At 42.6% G+C, this 24,253-nt stretch overlaps 1 protein-coding gene across 3 annotated transcripts in view; it reads left to right on the top strand.

Annotated features, from left to right (window-relative positions):
- The first annotated feature begins 2,096 nt into the window (after positions 1-2,096).
- COL14A1 (collagen type XIV alpha 1 chain) overlaps positions 2,097-24,253 on the top strand; it is a 188,364-nt gene continuing 166,207 nt past the window's right edge. For all 3 annotated transcript variants that reach the window (XM_045181678.3, XM_024572346.4, XM_045181679.3), the window contains exons 1-2: positions 2,097-2,453; positions 20,435-20,558. In XM_045181678.3, coding sequence (XP_045037613.2) covers positions 20,471-20,558 — 88 coding nt within the window. In that variant the 5' untranslated portion in view covers positions 2,097-2,453; positions 20,435-20,470. The remainder of the gene's footprint in view (positions 2,454-20,434; positions 20,559-24,253) is intronic.

The following is a 24,253-nucleotide window of genomic DNA, read 5'->3' as shown; positions in this document are numbered from 1 at the left end:
ATTACTATATCCAGCAAAGCTATCATTTAGAATGGAAGGGAGGATAAAGTGCTTCTCAGATAAGGTCAAGTTGAAGAGGCTCATCATCACCAAGCCCTTATTATATGAAATGTTAAAGGGAGTTACCTAAGAAAAAGATCAAAAATAGGAACAGTAAAAATGACACCAAACTCACAGTTATTAACGACCACACATAAAACAAAAACGAGAGCAAACTAGGCAAACAACTAGAACATGAGGGTGGTCAATAAGGGAGTGGGAGGGGGAGAGGGGGGTAAAGGTACAGAGAATAAGTAGCATAGATGATAGGTGGAAAATAGACAGGGGGAGGGTAAAAATAGTGTAGGAAATGTAGAAGCCAAAGAACTTATAAGTATGACCCATGGACATGAACTATGGGGGGGGAATGTGGGAGGGAGGGGGTGGGCAGGATGGAGTGGAGTGGGGGGGGAAATGGGACAACTGTAATAGCATAATCAATAAATATATTAAAAAAAAAAAAAAAAGAAAAGGGGGAGCAGACTACGAGGGTAACAGGACTTAGGGGGATGGGGCAGAAGAAAGGAGATCTAATCAAAGTGGTAGTTGTCCCTAGGAATAAACACTGCATTTCAGGAATTCTGGTCCGTGTGCGTCCACCTAGGGTGGATGGGGATCTTTCCAGTCCCGCCATGTCCCACATCCCGACGCGGACACCAGGAGGCGCTCGAACCCTTGCAGCAACCACTCTGGAGCCCGAGGACTAGCGTGGTCTCCGAGAAGGCTGCGCTGGCGCCTGACCCCAGAGAATTGGCGATCAGTGAAGCTCAGAGGCAAAACGGCGCCTCGCTAGGATCCCCGCCCCCGGCCCCCGCCCCCCGCCGCTGTGGCTGAGTTCAGGCCAATTTGGAAAGGGACCAGTGGACGCAGGGCGACGATGGGGCTGGAGAGAACCCTTTCCACTCCACCCGCAGGACCAGCGGGGAAATCAGAGCATGGGCAAGAGGAGACAGACACCACGCAAATTCTGGGAAAGCAGAAGAGGTGGCCAGCGACTGTTGGGAAGGTTAGAGTGTCGGAAGGACCCCGGAGAGGCTTCAGACTCCACAGCCTCTCTTTCTGCATCCTCAGCTGGGCATGATGAAGGCAGATTCGTTTTTAGCACCACCACCTGCCCTCCCCTCTCTCCATCACCACCCATTAGTGGTGGGGAAACACCCTTTCAGTTTTCCAAAGCGAGGAAACATTGTCTCGCAATAATGGGTTCTTGCTAAATTCTCAGTTTCTATACCCCCCTCCGCAATATTTGTGCACACACATACGCCCTAGTGTAAACAATGCCGCGGGAGGTTTGTTTGTACGAGTCAAAAAAAAAAAAAAAGGTAACCGTAATGACTTCCTAAGGGGGCCCAGGGTGACCCTGCAGGGCCAGTCAGTCCCTAGAGACGCACCCGGGGCTCTGGCGCGCTTTCTGTTTCTCGTCTCAGGGGTAGATGTGTTTCACACTTCGAAGGGTGACTGCGTGGATCAGAACCACCAGGGTGTTTGATAAATGCAGAGTGCCGGGCCTCAGCCCAGACCTGTCAATCAGGATCTCTGTGAGTGGGGGATCTGCTGGTTGGGAAGTCCAACCGCAGGAAACTGCCGACTGTTTTCCTTCTAAAAATCTACAGAAATGTCAATTGCGACACCCCAGATCATTTTCTCCTGCACATGAAGTTTGGACATCGCTGCTTTGGCATTTCATAGCCCTTGTTAAATGTTCCATAGAGGAACAAGGGAAGAAGGAAGTGTACTCCTTTACAGTGGGGACCGGTCCGCGAGCGCAGGGTCCTTGACGCGCGAAGGCGAGGTTGGTCTTGGGAAGTGTGGAAGTGGGCACACAGCACCGGAGAGCTCCTGATATTGCCAAGCGACCCCAGGGCCGCGTTTAGTAGCCTTACAGTAGCCTCGGTGGGAGTGGAGGGGCAAAAACGGCTCGTTCTCCGCGCAGGACGCTCAGCCGTTCACCTGGGGCCGCCCCTAGGTTTGAAGGAGCGCGTGCGCGGCGCGGGGCGGGCTCTCCCGAGCATCTCTTTGGGTCGGGGGTGGAGAGAGGAAGAGGAAGAAATAAAGTGGGGGTGTCTGGAACTTAGGCCTGCCTCCCACCACCCCAACCTCCGCCCCCGCGGCCACCTTCTGCTCTGTAATTGGCCGCCGACAGGCCTTCCTTGCCTCTTATCTGATCCCCGGCGCCCAGCAGCAGGGAAGCTCTGGAGAGGAGGAGGCAGCTTCGCGCCGCCGGGACTAGGAGCGAGAGAGGGTGAGGGTGAGGGTAAGGGAGGGAGAGAGAGAGAGAGAGAGGCCAATTAAAAGGGGCACTAGGCGGGAAGCGAGCTAGAGCCGTGGCTGCCAGACACCAACTCGCAGCAGAACTCGGATCTTCCTAGGCACCTAGAGGTCCCCAAGCTGGGCTGGAAGCTTGCGCTGCACAGGTCAGTTCCAATCTTTCTCTGCCCCACCTCGGGTTGCCTTTGAAATGTCTGTTAGCGAGGAAGCAAAAGTGGCGAGGGCGAGCCACCTGCGGATAAAATGCAATTCCTTGGACCTTCGCTTCGCGCGCGCCCTGGGTGGCCCGGGGACCTTTGGGGTGGTATGAGACCGCGCACCCCGATGCCTCCTCGCGGGGGTCACTGTGCAGGGAGATTGGACACGCTGCGTGATGTGAATGCGAGACAATGACGGTACCTTGTGTTGCTCCCGGGAGCTTTTCTCTACACTTGGGTGCTGTGAGCGTGGGTTTTCGAGACGCCGGGGACACCAGAATTTCCAAGTGGAAGCGTTTTAGTAAAGGAGGCAATCTGGTGAAAAGGGGGCTTAGGGACTTGGCTTGGAGAGCTGTATATACACAGAAATCATGCTGTTTTTATTTTGATTGTATTGGGGATCGCTTGGGGGACAACCCAGCCAGTACTTGGTACGGCCACAGATTAGCGTTGGGGACTGTGCGCTAGACCAGACGCCAAGAGGACCGCCAGGCGGAGCGCCTTGATGGAGAATGTTGGTGGTAGCCTACTGCAACGTCTCCGCATGGAGAAACCCTGATGCTTCTCGCGTTTTACTTCGGGTGCTGCTTTAGTTACACACCACCAGGCTGTGTTGTTGGAAGATCCTCTCTGCCCGGGGTTTTCACCCCTTACCTCCGCATTTTACCCCTCTGGACCTCTCGGTGCCTCGAGCCTCCTGGTACGCGGCGTCTGGGGGGAGATGCGTCCAGGGCCGAGAGCAGAGCTTTGGCATGCAGCGCGCAAAGGCAAGGCAGGTTAGGGCGGAGCCAAAGGGGGCGCGACTGGGGCCACTGGATGGCTCAGCCTTAGGTAAGACTGGACGTCCAGACCTCTGACACTCGCTTTAGGAGCTGGGTTCCTGGATCCTCGGTGGCAAGCACGCCCTCTGGCGTGTGAGCTCAGAGTTGACCTGGGGTCGCCCCTTCTGCTTACTTGAAGGCTTTGGACGTGTCCTTAGGGAAGGAGACCAAAATGGAGCTTGTGTGCCCCTCCCACTTAGGCCTGGATTCCCCCCTGAGCATTGCTTCTGGAACTGCCAAGAGCCCCACTCCCTTTGGAAGTTTTGGACTCCCTTCTGGAAGTTTCTGAGAGTCTGCTGCCAGCCGCAGCTGAAAAAGATGGGAGGGGTCAGGAACAAAGAAATATGGGGATAAGACTTTGGTGGCTCTGTGAGGAGGAGAAATGGAAAGGAGTTTTCCTGAGGCTCCCCTGTTAAAGGCTCTGGGGCTCCCCACCTCCAAGAGGCCGAGGGGAGCACACCCTAGTTGCATGTAGTAAAGAGGCCCTACTCCATCCAGTCCAGGGGACTGACGTAAGCTGGGCGCAGTAAAGTGAGCTGGTGTTCTGTTTCCGACAAGGTGGTCCACTTCTGCACACAGAGGACTCTCTGGTAAATTTAGATGAGTGTGTGAATGAGTGAATGAATAGCATCTGGATTTTGGGTTGTTCCAAAAGAAGAGCTTGGATGGATTTCCTCTGAACATAGCCCCAATGTGTGGTTACTGTAAGAGAAATTTTAGGATAGTATTTTTTTAAAATAGCTTTATTGAGATGTAATCTGTATGCCACACAGGTATACCATTCTGTGGTTTTTAATACCTTCACAGAGTTGTACAGCCATCACCACGATCAATTTTAGAAAGTTTTTATCACTCCAATAAGAAAATCCGTACCTGTTAGTGGTACCTCCCCATTTCTTCTCAACTTGCTCTTCCCCACCCCACCTGGCGCCTGGCAACCACAAATCAACTTTCTGTTGACATTTCCGATAAATGGAAGCAGGCAATATGTGTGTGGTCCTTTGTGACTGGTTCCTTTCACCTGGCAAAATGTTTTCAAGGTTTATCTGTGATGTTGAGGATCTCACGGACCACTGGACATTGCTCCTCCTGCCTGGGAGCCATGGGCCAGGGTAGACCTGAACCTCCGCTACAGCCCTGACCTCCCGGGGGTCCCTTTGAAAGGAGAGCAGTCACACTGGAGAGGCTTCGTCGTAATTCCCTGGATAGAATTAGTTGGAACCCATTAGAATTCCTGGAGCAGTTTTGGGTGGGTCCCAAGCTTCAGGATTGATGGGAGGAGCCCTTTGGCCCTTATCCTGCTGCAAACGGTCCAGCTGAGGATCTCAGAGAAGTTTCTATGCAAGACTTGGTTTTCAGAATCAGCCAGGGCTGGCCTTAAGGATGGGATGAGCAAACTGGTATTGTTTGAGGGGCACTGGGGCAGCCCCAGCCCACCAGAAAGGCCCTTTGGAGATGTGCTCCCTTTGGCTTTTACATACTTCCCAGTGTCACTTAGTAGAACGCAAACCCTGTGTTCAGCTGACAGCTCCGAGACTCTGGAGACACATTGGCTGTCATGAAGCCAAATGCAGCTGTACAATTGCTGTTTCCTGGCCCTTCGTGGAACCTAAGTGGAACCTAAGATCCCCTTCAAGGACAAGGTCCTTCCTGAGGGCTGAGGTGCTGTTGTTTGAGCTAACAAGTGATCTGGGGTCATGACAGTTTGTAAAGAACAAGGCCATTGGTCAATACGCTGGAAGACTTCTGGGGGAAACAGGGAGGCTGGCCAGGCGGGGGAGGGGGTACCAGGAAAGTGGCAAAAACCAACTTCCTCCTTTGGGGCTGGATGTCAGGGAAGGGATCTTCCCTTGCTCCTTCTATAACTAAAGAAAAAGTGGCAGGGATCCAGTGGCTCTTTTTTTGTTTTAAGATTTATTTATTTATTTTTAGGGAGAGGTGGGATTGATTGCCTCTCACCCACCCCCAACCCAGCCCGCAACCCAGCCTGCAACCCAGGCATGTGCCCTGATGGGAATCGAGCCTCTCAGTTCGCAGGCTGGCACTCAGTCCACTGAGCCCCACCAGCCAGGGCCAGGCAACAGTGTATCAGTGTTTTTGGCAAACCTTTCTGCCAATGGGCGTTGGCTGGTGGAGTTAGCCTGGCAGGTGTCCCTGACTCAGAATTTTAGGGAACAGCGCTTTGTCTCTTTCCTGCCAGAAATTATCAGGTTTGTTTATAAAAATTGATCCAGAGGGAGGCTGGGCTTTGCTGAGTCCAAGTGTCTCAGGAAGTGTCTATAACTAGGGATACTCCACTGCTTTTGGATGGTTTTCTGTCTGATTTTTGTCGAGGGGCTTGCTGAATTGATCTAAAAATGATGTTCTACTGCAGGTTTGTTTTTGCTTCTCTTCTTCCTCTGCTTCCCAGTCCCGCCTCCTGCCATGTACTGGAACAGTGCTAAGCACTCAACACGCAGTGGTGAATAGGTAGAAATGAAAATAACTACAACATAGTGTTAAGTGCTCCAGAGCGGACTATAAAGATCACTACTGGAGGAAACCCAGGAGCAGCACTGGTCCAGACCTGGATGGTCGGGAAGGCCTGTGGGGAGGATGACATGTCTGCTGAGATGGGTGGCTACCCTATACGGCTTATCGGTGTAGAGTTTAGTACAGGTAAAAAGCAATTCCCCATGTCTTTGACCTAGGGGCTATGTCAGTACTTGTGAGAAGAGAGAGAGAGAGAGAGAGACAGAGAGAGAAAGAAAGAGGAAGCCAGGTAGCCTGGCGATGGGACATTCCTGACTCAAGGAGCCGTCACTCCAATTGGCCACACTTTCGGGATGGTTCAGCCTTCTGTTGTGTAGAACTTAGGACCTCGTTTCAGACTGAGCAGCTGCATTTCTGAGGCTGATCTGCAGTCACATCTCTTGCATTTGAGTAACTCAAGGGCTGACTAGGACTTCTAGGACAGTGTTGGATGAAATAGGAAGATGTTACAGTGTTGACCTTCTTGTCCTATATTTGACCTTGGGAGGGAAGCATTCAATATTTTACCATTAAATGATATTCGCTGTGAGATTTTCACATATGCCCTTTGTCAGATTGGTGAAGTTCCTTTCTATTCTTAGCTGAATTTCTTTTTAATCATGAATGAGTAGTAAATTTTCTCAAGTGCTCTTTCTGCTTCCATTGAGAAGTCTATCTCTCTCTCTATCTATCGTTTAGTCTGTTAATATGTTGAATGATATTACTTTTAAAATAGTAAACCAATCTTACACTCCTAGAATAAACCCCACTTGGTGATGGTGCTGCTGCTGATTTTTAAAAATTTTATTTATTTATTTTTAGAGGGAGTGGAAGGGAGGGAGAAAGAAAGGGAGAGAAACATTGATGTGAGAGAAACCGTGATTGGTTGCATTTTGCATGTCCCGAACCTGGGACCTGATCCACAACCCAGGCCTGTGCCTTGACCAGGAATTGAACCGTCGACCTTTTGGTTTGCAGACTGGCGTGCAGTCCACTGAGCCACACCAGCCAGGACTGATTATTATTTTTATATATTGCTGAATGTTATTTGGTAATACTTTGTTAAGGATTCTTGTGTCTATATTCATGAGGAATGTTGTCCTATAATTTTTATTTTTGTAAGGACATCTGGTTTTGATAAACTATTGCAGTGACTCACCTAGGTTTTCTAACATCATTTGTGTGGGATTGGTAGCACATCTTCCTTAAATATTTGACTAAGTTTTCCCGATTCATTGACCCTCTATTCTGAAATATGCAGGACTTAAAGGGAGGTTTTATGCAGATTTCATTTCCACTCATTGTGGCTCGCTCTTTTCTGACGTGTCCCTTCTCAGTTGCTAGTCTCTCCGGCAGTCCTGAACTCTTCTGCCCTTCCACCCTTCGTGCTAATGAGACTGGGGCTTCCCCCTTGATTTCAGGTCACAAGGCCATGCACAGTGGGAGTCTGCGTAGGGGGAAGAAGGCCAGTCACCGAGCTAACAGTAACAAAACTAGGTCTTAATTCCTAATTGAGATGTGTGTTCTGCTGTGTCATGGTGCTAACAGATATGGGTAATAACCACTAACTTCATCAAGGACTTCCTTTTAGTCAGCCCCACTAGCTGGTTCTGAACACACTTTCGATTATTCTGCCCCGTGAGGAGGGTGATGTTTTCATTCCAGAGAAGGACTAAGGAATGCTAAATGATGTGCTTAGCATTAATTAAAATGCGCTCAAACATTCTTTTTTTTTACATCTTTTTTGTATCAACTTGTCTACTAGAATTGCTAAGTTTTTTTCTAAGTCTATGAATTGCTCTTAAGTGAAATCTTCCATATCTTCATACGGTTGATTATTTTGAACCTGTATCAAATTGTCACCTGGAAAATGATAAAAATGGGTAGGAATGTATTTAGAAAAGTTAAAGTTGTTCACCCATGGAGATATCGTGCCCCTGTCATTATCTGGATCTTCAGTTTTTGCCCGAACTTTTATGCCAAGTTAGTCCCCCAGCCTTAATATGATGGAAGAGATAAAGATTTTTTGATTCCTTCCTCCCTTAGTATGTATTCAAGTAGCAAATTCGTTAGGTATCATCATTCCCATTTCCTTTGCGTTCTTGCAACCCATTGCTGACGTGCCACTAGTTAGAGCATTGGAGAGCTACCTGTGTTCTAAGCATATTAATAACAGGATCACAATCACTAATAAGGAAGGTGGTAACTTTCACACTCTATTGACAAAGAAACCAAGTCATAGAATGGTTCAACCAGTTAGTCAAGGATCTCTAGCAAATTATAGGCAGAACTGTCTTCCTAATTCCTAGTTTTCTATTTATATCGCCACTTTGTGCCGACTCTTTGTTCTATTTCATATTTGCTTCATTTATCTTTGCAACATATTTGCTTGCATTCTTCCTTTGTACTAATATTGTAAGTGAGCTGACTGAGGGCAGGGGTTGGCGAGCATGAACTTTTGTATCTTCTTTAGTACCAAGTAGAGAGCTTTGGTTGCCCTATTTCACCGTGTATAATGTGCACCCATGTTTTTGGCCCAAACTCTTAGGGAAAAAAATCTTCCGTTTTAATTTTTTAATTAATTAATTAATTAATTAATATTTAGATGCTTGTTTTTTGTATTATAAAGGAATTTTAGCATTTATTTTTGAACATATGATGGTACAAGAAATTTCACGTAACAAATAATCACACAACACAAGAACAGATACAAGGTATTTCAGGTACTACCCGTGTATAGTGTGCATCCTTATCTTTCCCTCAAAAATTTTGGGCAGAAAAGTGTGCATTATACATGGCAACATACGCTTTTAGTAGGGCTCTTAATAAGTGATTGTAGTGCTATAAGTAACCTCTCTCAGGGCCTGGTATGCCAGATGGCTAGCTACAATTCTAGTTAAGTTTATGGGTTTTTTGGTAAGTAAACACTGATTGCACAGAACATCATCCAAGGTTTGGGTGTACATGTGTGTGTCAGTGTGTGCATGTCTGTGGATGGTTTGCAAAAACTTTAGAATAAATATTTTAAGGAGTTTTGATAAAATGAGCTGTACTCAGGGCCCCTTGTTAAATTTAACTGTACAAATGAGATTAAATAAAACAAACACATGAAGGGGAGGAAAGACGAATTCACCCTAACGAGGATAGCTTGAAATTACTGATTACAGAATTGTGACAGTGTTTTGAGAAAACTTATACTAAACATTACCAACGTCACCCAAATTGGTTTCTACCCTCTGAACTCAGAGCTACGGAGCCGTTTCCATCATGATGTTTTAAACCACACATATGCACACATACAAATGAAGGCAGAGTTATTTGTTTTGTGCAGGCTTTTGGGCAAAGTTGCAACAAATTAGGCTTTGACATTTTGGCCAATGTTAAACTATGTCATGGCACTTTAATAGGAATTGGGAGTTTTTGGTCCCTATTTCACTGTCCAAAAATTTGGGGACTTGGCAGAAAACCTTGGGAAACTAAATTTCTACTTCTCCCAATATGGTATTACTCATCCTCATTTAAAATAAACAACAAAAAAAGGAAGAATTTAAAGATAAGCTATGGCTACAATAAATAATAGCCAGCTTTCAAAAAAATGCCAACACTCAGATAGCCTTTACTTATTTGTTTGTTTGTTTATTTAAACTATGTGAAATGCAGATTACCTTCCACAGCAGCATGTGAAGGGTCGCTTTAAAAACGGGGCACAGGAACTTCCAAGCTTTGATGAGAACAGAGAAGGGCTGTTGGACTGCGGCTGGTCCAAGGACTTTCCTTCCTGTGTTAACATACTGTCTAGTGATACGTGATAAAAGTCCTCTGCACTTAAAGTGCATGACAAAAAGACAAAAAGACAAATGCCTGTTTCCTTCCCGCTCCTTCTCTTTGTCTTATTCTGATTGAAACCTCTAGTTATAATGTTTCCAGAACAAAATCTAAGGAAGAACATTTTGTTTGAGTTGAGATGGTGATTCTGCTGCTGCTGTTTTCTTTGGGTGTCTGGGGTAGCAGATTTGCTGATGTCTTTTTTTTAATTAAAAAAATTATTGTTGTTTAATTACAGTTGTCCCCATTTCCCTCCCATTATTCTCCCCTGCCCTGCCTACCCCCCCACATTCAATCCTCCCCTGCCCCCTGCTTTGTCCTTGTCCATGGGTCCTTTATACATGTTCCTTAACTTGACCCTTCCCCCTTCTTTCCCCTGTTACCCCCCCTCCCCCCTCCCCTCTGGTCACTGTCAGTTTGTTCTTTATTTCCATGTCTCTGGTTCTATTTTGCTCATTTGTTTGTTTTGTTGTTTAGGTTCCACTCATAGGTGAGATCATATGGTATTTGTCTTTCACCGCCTGGTTTATTTCACTTAGCATAATGCTCTCCAGATCCATCCATGCTGTCATGAAGGGTAGCAGCTCCTTCTTTCTTTCTGCTATGTAGAATTCCATTGTGTAAATGTACCACAGTTTTTTGATCCATTCATTTACTGTTGGGCACTTAGGTTGCTTCCAGCACTTGGCTATTGTAAATTGTGCTGCTATGAACATTGGGGTGTTTCAGGGTTCTTTGGGTATAATCCTAGCAGTGGAATCACTGGGTCAAAAGGCGCCGGCTGAAGTCTTGGTTGTGATAAGGCTTCAGCCTGCTTCCATATCTTTTCAAACCCCCTGTATTGATGCCTGCTGTCTACATTAGGGCTACCCACACTCCTCTGGATAATCTGTCTCACCTCATTCTCCTTGCTCCCATAGGGTTAGTGTTCTGCAGATGGCCTGGGTCCTTTTCTCCTGTATTTTATCAAAATTTACTTGTCATTTGCCTCATTTCCTCTGTGCCCCGAAAAAAGGTTGGTTTACTAATTTGTAATAAATTAATCCAGGCTAAAATACCATATATATACAAATTATATATAATTTAATGTGTTTCTGACTCCATTGGGAATTTTAAGGAGTATGTGTTTAAATTTTTATTATAAGATCTTAACTTGCTTACTTCTATGATTATCAGAGCATTTCATTTCCCTTTAACTTGAAACACAAAACAGTGATTGTTTGAAAGAAGTACAGATATTTATTCCTCAGGTTGCACGCTGCTACTCTAGAATAAAACCAGAATACCAGAGGTTTAGGGGCCTGAGTCCCATTTCTTTGAGGCTTCATAGGGTTGTGCTGTGCTGTGCTCACTGCAGCAACTCTTGGGCTAAAAAGAAAATGAATGTTTCTGTGATGCCGCCAAAGCGTATTCAGAGGAAAACTAATGATCTCCAATAAAAGATACATTACATTAATTGAGGATGTAACAAAAGATCACAAACAACAACAACAAAATAAAGCAGAAAAGGCAAAGAAAGGAATTGCTAGTGATACATGCAAAAATAAATCAGAAAAAATAATATTGACAAGTTAAAGAACATTCTCAACAAATGCAATTTGGACAGATATATAGCTTATCTATTCTGGAAGGAAAAGAGAAGTCTGAAACACATAAATTTAATACTGATTATGGAGATGCAACCAGAAAAGTTTTGTCTTAAGTTGAGAAATCACACAAGTCTGCTAATAAATTTGAAAATTAAAACAAAACAAAAGATAACTTTATGGGAAAATATCCAGGCTAGAACCAAGAAAAGGTTAAGTAGATCTATAAATAAGAAAAACAATTTAAAAGTTGTGTAGGATTTGCTTCAAAAAAGGGAAATGCGTCATAAATGTATACATATCTCAGAACTTATCAAGTTATATGTTTTACGTGTGGTTTATTGTATGTCAGGTATATCTCAATAAAGTTGCAAAAAACATTTATAGGCTTTCATAGAATAGGTCATTCTCATGCTACTTAAACAATTATAAAACAATGAAAATATGGAAAGATTTCTAATTTATTTTAAGGAGCTAGAATAATCCTGACACCAAAACCTTTAAAGAAAACTATTAGTCAATTTCAGTGACTAATATGGATTTAAAAATACTCTATAACCAGGCAACATTATACAAAAGCAGTGACATGTGGAGACAACAAAGATGAGTGAGCCTGGGAGGAGGGTCCCATGAGGAGTTTTTGGACCCTGGGAAATGTCTGATTGGCAGACGTTAAAGGGGATTCTGCAGCAATCCGGCACATCAGTGAGCTGCACAGACTCAGGCCAAGACTTGCACAAACAGACCCAGGATGGATGGAACCTTGGAGTCCCTGAGACACATCATTGCCCAAGTCTTGCCTCACAGAGCCCTGACTCTCGTCTCCACAGCCTTGAATATTGTGTCCGTGTCGCAGAAAATCTGGGAAAGCAAGCAGCAGACTAGGATGGCTTTTCCAAGTGATGAGGTGGTGGTCTACGCATCAATGCCACTTTGTGGATCTCCCTGTGGGAGTTACGAGCCCCTCCAAAGGGCCACCATTTTTGGCAACTTTCGGTGCTGCTTAAGCAGAGCGGAAACCTGATGGAATGCAGCTAAAACGGTTCTGGTCCATGCCCTCTCACTGAGCTGCCCTGTCATGGAATCACCGAGGAATTCATCACTGGAAATGTTCCACAAGCAATGGCTTTCGCCAGCGACCACCTGGATGGGCTCATGACGTCAGCAACAATGTCAGACCCCATCACTCCAAACGTGGAGAAGATCACGTTTGGGATTTCAGGAGGTGATGATCGTTTTTCCAACTATTGCACCAGAAGGGAAGCCTCAAAGCCCGTGTGAAACAGTGTTCTTGACAGGACTCCATCGCTGATATTTCCAGTATTCCTCAGAGGAAAAGGTGAGCGGCCACGTGGCCCTGGGCTGGATCGTGATGAGCAAGAGCCACCAAGAGTCCTCTTTCAAGAGCAATGAATGGCCTTGGGGGAAAGAGGGGAAGGCTGGGAAGGAGGATAACTGTGGTTTTGCAAAGAAAGGAAGCAGAGCTTAGCCTTGACTCAGCTCTACAGGGATGGTGACACTTCCTCACCCAGGTGGTCACTGAGCCGCATGGTTATCACTGGCAAGGCCAGGTCTCGGGTGCCCCAAAGAATGGCAGAGGCTGGACTTTAAAATTAGGAAGCTCATTAAAGCAGGTCACCAGAGCTTTAGCGCATAGGGTTGCTAGCTAAAGGCTGTACTAATCCTCCAACCGGTTCCATTCACAGAATCTTAGAGGAATCAGACTCTTACGGGACCCAACCTCCACTCAGTTATACTCTCCAGACTGGAAGGATGGAAACAGGATTGTCTGAAAAATATTTTCGTAGGCTCCCTCCAACCTAAAGCCTGGCTGGCGTGTACCTCACTAAATTATGTATGTTGTTTCAAAGAACGAGTCAGTGTAGATTCCCTCAAAAGAACAGCAGCCAGGACTGCGTGAAGTAGCATGGTAGCAATTTAAAAAGTACTTGGGATTAAATATGCAACATGGATTGTTTTAAAAAATATGCAAATTTCAGAGTCTCCCCAACCTTTGCAAGTAAGAGGTAGCTCACACACTCTACTGGATATAATCCAAAGCTAGAGTAACAACAGGGATTTTACCAAAGTTCTTCAAGTGGTGAGAGTATATAAAAGTAGAAAATCCTGGATAAATTTAATATGGCTTAAAACTACCACTGTAATAATAATTTTTAAAAAGCCACACATTCATTTGGGGACAAATGTCACCTAGAATACTACTCCCATTCTTCTCCTTAAGAAGAATTAATATCCAATTTTTATGAGTCCTGCAATACATCATATTTATTTTAAATTTAGAAATAGGTAACTTGAATTGATTTGTTTTTATTTTCACCACCACAGACATATATCTACAATAAAGAAAATTCCAAGCATTTTAAGTTTAAAACATTTTGAAAACTAATTAGCATGTAACAAAGAGTGCTTGAATGTAGTTAGTTCTTTAGGAATTAGAGAGAAGGAATCTTCTACTGTTTTTGTTGTTTAAGAATATAAAAGACCAATAACTCAAATGTGTCATTATTGAGCTTAGGTTATTAAAATCTTTAAAGAAGTGATATGACTTTGTCATCTTGTTGAAAATGGCTTGAATGAAAGCTAAAACCATTATAATTACATTAAAGTAAAAAAAAAAACCCACAATAATTGCTATGAACAGGTAGGATTTATTCCTGTATTGCAAGAATAGATTAATATTAGGCATTATCAAAGTAATTCCACTAAGAGGTAAAGGAGAAAATATGAATATCTTAATAGATGAAAAGTCATAAAAGCAAGATTCAGCATCCATTCCTTAATGAAAAAAATACTTAGTAAAAAGTCAAAAAGCGTGTTCTTTTAAAAATAAATATATTTTATTGATTATGCTATTACAGTTGTCCCATTTTCCCCCCTTCACTCCCCTCCATCCTGCACACCCCCTCCCACCCACACTCCCCCCCTTTAGTTCATGTCCATGGGTCATACATATAAGTACTCTGGCTTCTACATTTCCTATACTATTCTTAACCTCTCCCTGTCTATTTTCTACCTACCATTTATGCTACTTATTCTCTGTACCTTTCCCACCTCTCTCCCCTTCCTACTCCCCTGTTGATAACCCTCCATGTGATCTCCATTCCTGTGGTTCTGTTCCTGTTCCAGTTGTTTGCTTAGTTTGCTTTTGTTTGGGTTTTAGGTGTGGTTGTTAATAACTGTGAGTTTGCTGTCATTTTACTGTTCATATTTTTTATCTTCTTTTTCTTAGATAAATCCCTTTAACATTTCATATAAGAAGGGCTTGGTGATGATGAACTTCTTTAACTTGACCTTATCTGAGAAGCATTTTATCTGCCCTTCCATTCTAAATGACAGCTTTGCTGGATACAGTAATCTTGGATGTAGGTCCTTGCCTTTCATGACTTTGAATACTTCTTGCCGGCCCCTTCTTGCCTGTAAGGTTTCTTTTGAGAGATCAGATGACGGTCTTATGGGAACTCCTTTGTAGGTAACTGTGTCCTTTTCTCTTGCTGCTTCTAAGATTCTCTCCTTATCTTTAATCTTGGCTAATGTAATTATGATGTGCCTTGGTGTGTTCCTCCTTGGGTCCAGCTTCTTTGGGACTCTCTGAGCTTCCTGGACTTCCTGGAAGTCTATTTCCTTTGCCAGACTGGGGGAGTTCTCCTTCATTATTTGTTCAAATAAGTTTTCAATTTTTTGTTCTTCCTCTTCTCCTTCTGGCACCCCTATAATTCGGATGTTGGAACGTTTAAAGATGTCCTGGAGGTTCCTAAGCCTCTCCTCATTTTTCTGAATTCTTGTCTCTTCATTCTTTTCTGGTTGGATGTTTCTTCCTTCTGGTCCACATGGTTGATTTGATTTGAGTTCCAGTTTCCTTCCCATCACTATTGGTTCCCTGTACATTTTTCTTTGTTTCTCTTAGCATAGCCTTCATTTTTTCATCTAATTTGTGACCAAATTCAACCAATTCTGTGAGCTTCCTGATTACCAGTGTTTTGAACTGTGCATCTGATAGGTTGGCTATCTCTTTGTTGCTTAGTTGTATTTTTTCTGGAGCTTTGAACTGTTCTTTCATTTGGGCCATTTTGTTTGTCTTGGTGTGCCTGTTACATGAAGGGTTGGAGCCTTAGCTGTTCACCAAGGCCGGGTAATGCTGGTCGCTGCACTGTGACGCTGTACGTGGGGGAGGGGTCTGATAGGGAGCAATGGCACTTGCTCCACTCTCTGCCGGTTTTCAGTCACTCCCTCCACCACCCACAATCAAATTGGGCCCCTCCAGTGCTGATTCCTGGGTGGGTGGGTTTGTGTATGTTCTCAGACCCTGTGGGTCTCTCCAACGAGCTCCCCTATGAGGCTGGGAGTTTCTCCCACTGCGGCCTCAACACCCACAGGTGTTTTCAGTCAGTGGTTTGAGGCTTTATTTCCCTGCACTGGAACTCTGGGTTGCGTGGTCTGTGGCTGGGTCTGTTGCTGGGTCCACCAGCTGCTGCCTTGCTGGCCACCTGCAGCTTTGCCCACCCCGCTCCACAATCTGCCACCTCGCTGGGTCTGCCAGCCGCCACCTTGCCGTGAGTCTTCACCTGGCTGCCCATCTCCGCCCCTCCTACCGGTCTGGATGAGTGTTTCTTCTTTAACTCCTTGGTTGTTGGACTTCCATACAGTTTGATTTTCTGTCAGTTCTGGTTGTTTTATGTTTTTAAATTGTTGTTGTCCTTCTTTTGGTTGTGTGAGGAGGCACAGTGTGTCTACCTACACCTACATCTTGGCCGGAAGTCCTTATTTTCTTCTTTAGATTCCACATATAAGTGAAGTCATATGGTATTTGTTTTTCTCTAACTTATTTCACTTAGCATTTTACCCTCTAGGTCCATCCATTCTTTTGCAAATGGTGAGGTTTCATTCTTCTCATATGGCTGAGTAACATTCTATTGTATACAAGGTTGTCCAAAAAAAGTACAGCCACTGTTAATATAACGAGAATGGTTTGTGCGACACTGATGTAACCTGGAAGACGAGAGTGGACTGGAATGCACATGAGTGAACAATGACAACTTCACTGTACTAGTCAGTGGGGGCAGTAGATGCTGTTGAGTGAGCATGTGTACTGTGTGGCTGTCACATTCAAAATGACTCAGTAAGTAGAGCAGCAAATCTGCATCAAATTTTGCATTAAGCTTGAACATTCCTCCATGGAAACTATTCAGATGATTCAGAAGGATTTGGGGATGATGCAATGAGTGCAGCACAAATAAAAGTGTGGCACAAATGCTTCAAAGATGGTTGAAAATTTGTTAAAAGTGATCCACGTTCTGGAAGGCCTACAACAGGCATAACATCTGAGAATGTGGAACGTGTACGGGCTGCAATTAACAAAGGTCGCCGGCCGACAGTGCTAGAACTAGCAACTGATCTGGGGATCCCCAAAACTACTGTGTCTGAGATGTTGGCACAGGATCTTGGCATGAAACTTGCCGTGGCAAAATTCGTTCTGTGGTTTCTGCTACCAGAGCAGAAGGAACATCATGCTCAGTTGCGAGAACTGTGTGAGGTCCCAGGGTGCCTACTTTGAAGAGGACTGAGGCATCATTGTCTTATGTACCATGATTCTTGTATCTTCTTCAATAAATGCCTCTATTTTTCATATTACATGGCTGGATACTTTCTGGACAGACCTTCGCGCATGCGCGCGCCACCAGTTTTTTAAAAATATGTATTTTTATTGAATTTATGGAGGGTTCCACTGGCTAGTTACAATTGGTCAAGTACAATTCTATAACACATCATCTATATACTGTGTTGTCTGTCCAGCACCCAAAGTCTAGTCTCCTTCCATCACCATTTATCCCCCATTTACCCTCTTCTATGTGAAATAGACTCATAGACCCAGAGAACAGACTGATGGTTGCTACAAAAGAGGGGAATTGGGGTACTGGGTGAAAAAGGTGAAGGGATTAAGAAGTAGAAATTGGTAGTTTCAAAATAGGCCTGGGGATGTAAAGTTCAGCGGAGGGAATATAGTCAATGATACTGTAATTACTCTGTATGGTGCTGAGTGAGTAATGGACATTGGGGGAAACAATTTGTAAGGTTTATGATTGTGTAACCACTATGCTGTATACCTGAAACTGATACAAAGTAATATTGATTGTAAATTGTAATTGAAAAATAAAATTAAAAATAAAATGTCAAAAAAAGTTTTGTTTTTTTAGCAGAAGAATACTATATCTGAACCCAACTACAAGCAACATATGTAATGGTGAAATATTTGAGGCCTTCCTAGTAAAGTAATTATTTTAAACTACTAGCCTATACAATAAGATACAACACATTAATTGCAAATGATGTGATTGTTAATCTAGAAAATCCAAGTGATTGAACTGGGAAAATACAGAGCTAGTAAGAGTTCAGAATAGTGGCCCATCATAAAATAAATACATAAAAATCAATATTTTCTCTATATTTGAAAATAATCCAAGATTCCATTCATAATTGGAAGTAAAAAATTAAGAAAACTGTATTTTGAAGTGGGAAGGACCATTTTGCCCAGGATACTGAATCAGAACCATAAATGAATGATTGAGTTAGCTACCTTAAATTTTAAAAAATTTTCTTTTTAAAATAAAGATTTTTAAAATTTATTTTCACAGAGAGGGGAGGGAGAAAGAGAAGGAAAGAAACATTGATCAGTTTCCTCTGGCACGCCCCCACCTGGGGACCTGGCCTGCAACCAAGACATGTGCCCTGACCAGAAATTGAACTGGTGATCTTTTGGTTTACAGACGAGCCACACCAGCCAGGGCTAAAAAATTCTTCATCCAATAAGTGAAATTGAAAGACAAAAAACAAAACAAAAAGGCCCTGGAAAAGTACTATGAACTATGAGTTAAAATTAATAGTATATAAAGAATTCTTGTAAGTCAGTGAGAAAATGGGAAAGCAGTGTGAACAGGTATTTTATAAAAAGTGTAAATACCCAACAAGCCAAATGTTACATTTTACTCGTTATGAAAAAATCAAATTAGGATGACGTTGTGATAATCACATTTTACCTATCAACTTAGCATGTGTTGAAAACAAACCCCACCATGGTGGAAATGATGTGATTTGCTAATTATATAATATACTGGTGGAGCTGAAAATCACGGTAATATTCTGTAGGGCATTATTACATGTTTTAAAAACTTTAAAGCACACATGTTGTTTTACTGAGCAGGTCCACAGTCGGGAATGTAGCCAAAGGAATTCGGTAGTCAGGTATTCAAGGAGGTGTGACCGAGATGTTCGCTGCAGTGTTACGTGTTTGGGGGAAATTTGGAAATCAGCTAACGTTTCAAATAAAGATGGGTAATAAATAGTCATACCGCCATATATAGTGTGGCAGGACATTTACCGTTATCAGAAAACATTTACACTTCAGTAAGGGAAACATAAAAATAAAAAAGGACATATTCTGTTTTGCTTTCCTGTATTTTTTAATTTTGCACCAGTAAAACTCATTATTTTTATAATTAGAGCAAGAAAAGATGTTTTACAATGAAACAAGTGGTATAAAGTGTGGTACCAGGCCTGGTACCAGGCCTGATTATTATGTCTGTGAGGGTAAAAACCTTAGATCCTGAACTCACAAGATATGTGACTTGGAGAACTTCTCCTTGCCTCCTTTTCCTCCTCTGTGATTGCTATTAAAATCATACCTACTTCAAAGGATAGCTGTAAAGATTATAGGAATTTATGTATGTGTAACGTATGTACAGTAGTCTTCAAACATAGGAAAGGCTCAATAAATGTTATGGTGAATAAAGTAGTGACCTTTTTTTGAATGAATGATGGCTACAACTCTATTTAGCTCTTAGTATCAGGAACAGCTATGCATCTCCAGAGAAGTTTTAAAATTTAATAATATAGTAAACCTTAAAACTTAGCCTGAGTCCTTCTTTCTTGGACTGCTAGTTCATAAAAAATTTTGTGCCACATTCATCATCACCTCTACGAACAGAACCAGATATATTCTCTCTACTCATTTTACTTACCATTCCACTATTTTCCCACCAAATTTCCCCTCATACTAGGGTTTCCAGGACACCTACTTATATTGAATTGCAGATAACAATGATATAATTTTTTTAGTATTAAGTGTCTCAAATATTGAATGGGACATACTACAAAAATTATTGCAATTTATCTGAAATTAAAATTTAACTGGGAGCCTTGCAGTTCTATTTGTTAAGTCTGGCAACTCTACCTTATACATTTATTCATTCATTATTAATGAATAATAAATTCATTTTAAATAAGTTCATTTATTATTAAGTTGTCTTGGAACCTTTGTGGAACAATAGTGGGTAGCACATGAATGAAAGAAGGAATGAAAGAATACATGAATGAAGAATATATGCTGGGTAGAAGGAAACCTTTGTGATGTTTTAGTCTCTGAGGAAGGGGCTCTATAATGGTTTGTAGTAGAACTGTAGTCAACGATTTGTAGATTGGCCTTTTAAGTTATTACCAAACATTCACCTTTTTTCCCCCTTCCCTTTCCTCTCCTCCTCTTTCCTTTTTATTTCTTTCTCTTATTTCTTGTTGCTCTTCTTTCATTGATATTCTAATGAAAAATAAAAACTTGGTAGAGTTTTAGATTCACAGATAAGAGAAAAAGAGTTATAAGGAAAGATTAGGGATCATTCTGCCCAGTGATGTGAAAGCTGAGAACTGATTTACTATTAGCACAAAGTGGTTTTTTAAATTCTCTTTGCTTTGTAGGCAAGGTAATGCAGCCGTAGGACTTTTAACTGTATGTAAAAGATACTGGAGGAGCTGAGTTTCATCCAAAATTACTGGCAAGGAAATTGTGATTGTCTGATTATAATGGTCATTTCAGGTAAACTTTTGGAATTTACTTATTTTGGAAATTCACCATGCAATTAATGCCTTCCAAAAGAGTGACAAAGTACCTTCTGAACTTCTCTCCCAAATATTTCAGGTCATTCTCTCCATTTCCAGTATCATTTCAAACACCTTTGTTTTTATCAGTTTACACTTTGGAGTGAAATATATGATGGCCTAGTGAATGAATTAGTTCCTGATGCCACTAATCCGTCTTGGCTGGTTCGCCTGCCCTAGATGACTACGTGTGCCTACTTTATTGTTGGTCTTCTTAAAACACCCCTGTGCTCTCTGTTTCCAGGACTGGTGGCATCCCATGTGAAAAGCAGGAAATAAGATGAAGATTTTTCAGTGCAAGATGCAGTACTGGCTGTTTCCAGCTTTTTTGGCAATTGCTTACTTTTGTACCATTGTCCAGGGTCAAGGTAATGGAAAACTTTAAGATATTTCATGAGGGTCTGAGACTCTAGTTGCCTTGGTTTTGATTATCCTTTTTTTTTTTTTTTTTTTTTTTACAAAAGTTTACCCTAATAGTGCTTCACTGGTTCAACTGTGTTCACAGGCAGGGTTATATGTTGGTTTTTACTCAATATTACCAACCATTGTCACTGTAGAAATGTACCACAACTTTGATGACAGTTAACGACTTCACTAGTGACTGAGCACAGTAATTTTGTGGCAATTGGTAGAACAGATTGTTCTTAAGTTGCTTCTTTTCAGAAATTTCTTTTCCGGCCATGCACATTTAATGGGTAACATCAAATTTGCATGTTATAAAGTCAATTCTATTAATAACGAGCTGTAACAGCTGTGTGTATCCCAATCATGCTTTCTTTCTTAGAGTGTCTACGGGATATCCCCACCACTTCATACCTAGTCCTGAATTTTGTTCCTTTTAAAAAAACTGAGCACGTAGTCTAAAGTTTACTAAGGGTCTGACAGAGGCTGCTGACATGCCATTTTAAACAATTCCAGCTCTGCATACATTGAACTTAGGTTTTGAAATCTGCTGTTGTTGTTATTGGGATCTACACTTTTGTTTTTTACTTCCATTCATTTTTATAAAGCATGTCAGGAGTTGGCAAACTACCACCTATAAGCCAAATCCGGCTCACTGCTTGAGTTTGTAAAAAACGTTTTATTGGAATTCAGCCATGCTCATTTGTTTATATATATATTATCTGGCCCTTTACAGAAAAAGTGTGCTGAACTCCAAAGTAAGTGCATAATGTGTACAAGTCCTCAAAGTGACATTACTAGACAAACATGGTAATCCTGTAGAAACAGAAATGTTGGAGCTGAAGTAGTCATTCATCAGCTGAGGTTTAATGTGATAAAGTTGTTTTAGGAGCGTTCATGTCTTATGTTTGGAATTCAAAGTTGTAAAGTTAGTCAAAGGCAAGAACCACACCCTGGCTCCTTAGAGTGAGGCACACCTGTTTGGATAGGAGTAGAACTTGACTCTCTGCACGTTCAAATAGTGTTGAAGCCCTTGGAGTTAAGGGCGGTGTTTCCAATATCTCATGCAACACAACGGGGTCAGCTGGGGAGACAAATTCTGCTACCCTTTTTGGCATTGGCGGAAGAATGCTTTCAGCTGTGGCAACTAGAGAAGTGATCATAGAAATCCTAGCTAATTCACCCTCTGAACCAGGGGTGTCCAACCTTTTGGCATCTCTGCGCCACCCTGGAAGAAGAAGAGTTGTCTTGGGCCACATATTAAATACATTGCAATGTGTAATCATACAAAAATCTCATAATGTTTTAAGCAAATTTACAACTTTGTATTGGCCCACATTCACAGCCATCCTGGGCCCCGTGGACAAAACTATGGGTTTTACATGCAGGTCCTTAGGAATAGAGAGGAGGCAGACCCTGAAGCCCTTTAGAATTGCCATCTCAGTCGAACTTAACTCATACAGTCATTCCTGGAGTTAGTGATCACATAGAGAGCTCTCCTGGGGTCCTTTCGGGGATGCTGTCTACTAGATATAACACACTGTTAGCCCAGTTCTGTTTTAAATGAACTTTTATGGGGCATCTACTCTGGGTCAGGTTTAGGACACAAGGCTGGGTGAAACCTGACTCTTCTCCTTCTAGCAGCTATTGCCCGCTCGCAAACAAACAGAAGTATAATCAGGTACATTCAATACAAGTTCCGTGGGGGGAAGGGCAACAGGCAAAGATGGAAAGAGAGAGTGAAGCCAGATTGTGGAGGATTTTAAACAGCTCTGTTTTTTAGACAGATACTCTGATAGTAATATTGCTGGTACTCATCTCTGTCTCTCATGGGGGTTTGAGGGAATAGGAACAGCTAAGGCAAGAAGACCATTAGAAGATTATATTAAGTTGTCTAGAAAATAGGTGTTGAAGGCCTGAAGTAGGTAGAGGAATAGAGGAGGATGAATCCATAAAACATTTCAGAGGCGGAAGAGATGGGACTTGTTTACCGGTTAGGTACCGTGGGAGCGGAAAGAGAGGGAAACACCAGCAGTCCCCCTTATCCACGGGGGTGTATTTAAGACCCTCCGTGGATGTCTGAAACTGAGCCCTATATATATACTATGTTTTGTCCCATATGTGAGCATACATACCTATAATAGCATTTAATTTACAAATTAGGCACAGTATAAAGATGTTAACAACAACAAATGATAAAATAGAACAATGATAACAATATATTATAAAAACATGACATGAATGTAGCCTCTCTAATAACTGATGTGACAGGCAAGATGGCTACTAAGTGACTCACGAATGGGTGGGGGCCGTGTAGAGCCTGGAGTCGCTGGAGAAATGGATGATTTATGCCGTGGGTGGGACAAGCAGACATTGGGAGATTTCATCGCACTACTCAGAATGATGCACCATTTAGAACTCATGAACTGTTTATTTCTGCAATTTTCCAGTTAGTGGTTTGGACCACGGTTGAATGCAGGTGACTGAAATCACATAAAACAAAGCCATGGATAAGGGGGGACGACTGTGTCAAAGATGACTCTGAGGCTTTTTGCTGGACAATTGAGTAGATAGGTCCTTTCAGTTCTTCCCCCGTGTTATTATTGCTTCTATATTTTTGTGTTGTGATTGCGTGTTTACCTAAGTTCATTAAAGGCAGTGGTTCTCTACTTAATGTATATCTCTAGTTCGGAACAGTGCCTCCTAGTAGATGTTTGGTGAAGAGAGTAATGAGAGAATAAAGGATGAAGCAAGCATTTGAAGCTGAAGATAATGAGTTCAGTCTTAGATAAATACGTGTGGAGCTTGAGGTACTTATAGGATATCCAGGAGGACAGTCTGGTAGTCTGGAGATTAGGCACAAAAACTCAGGGCAGGAGATGATATCTGAATTGCATTCTGCTTGGGGATTGTTTCTAGGGACTGTTGACATCCTCAAGGTGGGGTTAGGAAGGGGTGGCCCAATGAGGAGAAGTGAGGATGAAACCTGGCAGACATCCGCAGTTAGGTGGTTAAAGGAAGAAAAAGGACTGACTGAAAGTGTCAAAAATTATAATTATGAGAAGGGTCAAGGGAATGCAGTGGCCTAGAAGTGAAGGCTGGAGAAACTTTCTAGAAGGAAGGTGGTGGGCGAGTGCTGGAGGCAGTCTCAGGAAGAAAAGTCTTCGGAAGTCATTGGCTTTGGTTTTTCAGTTGTCATTGACTTCGGAAAGCATGTGAGGCATTTGAGAAACCAAAGCTTATTTCTGCCATGACACCATTTATTTACATAGTTGATTGAGCAGAGAATAAAGAATATGAATAACTTTATTTGATTGATTTTCTACTTTTAAAGCTGATATAGGATGAGTTCCTGTGGGTTGGCCAGTTTTGTCACTAGTCCGCAAAGCCGTATGTGAACATGTTCGATACTTTGCTAGCCAGCGTTGGCTTGCTAGCTAATCCTAATTACTCTCAACCCTTACATTCTTATGGACATTTTTGGAGTTATGTTTATGCACCAAATGGAAAAAAGGTCACTGTGGTAGCAGAGTACTGTGCCCACAAAGATACTCACATCCAAATACCTTATATGGTGAAGGAGAATTAGGATGTCAGATACATTCAAGGTTGTTAATCAGCTGACCTTCACATAGGAAGAGTATCCAGGATTATCTAGGTG

The sequence above is a fragment of the Desmodus rotundus genome, chromosome 8 (assembly GCF_022682495.2).
Source record: "Desmodus rotundus isolate HL8 chromosome 8, HLdesRot8A.1, whole genome shotgun sequence".
NCBI classification, from domain to species: Eukaryota; Metazoa; Chordata; class Mammalia; order Chiroptera; family Phyllostomidae; genus Desmodus; species Desmodus rotundus.
The sequence above is the reverse complement of the archived record's forward strand: the minus strand, read 5'-3'. Positions and strand labels throughout refer to the sequence as shown.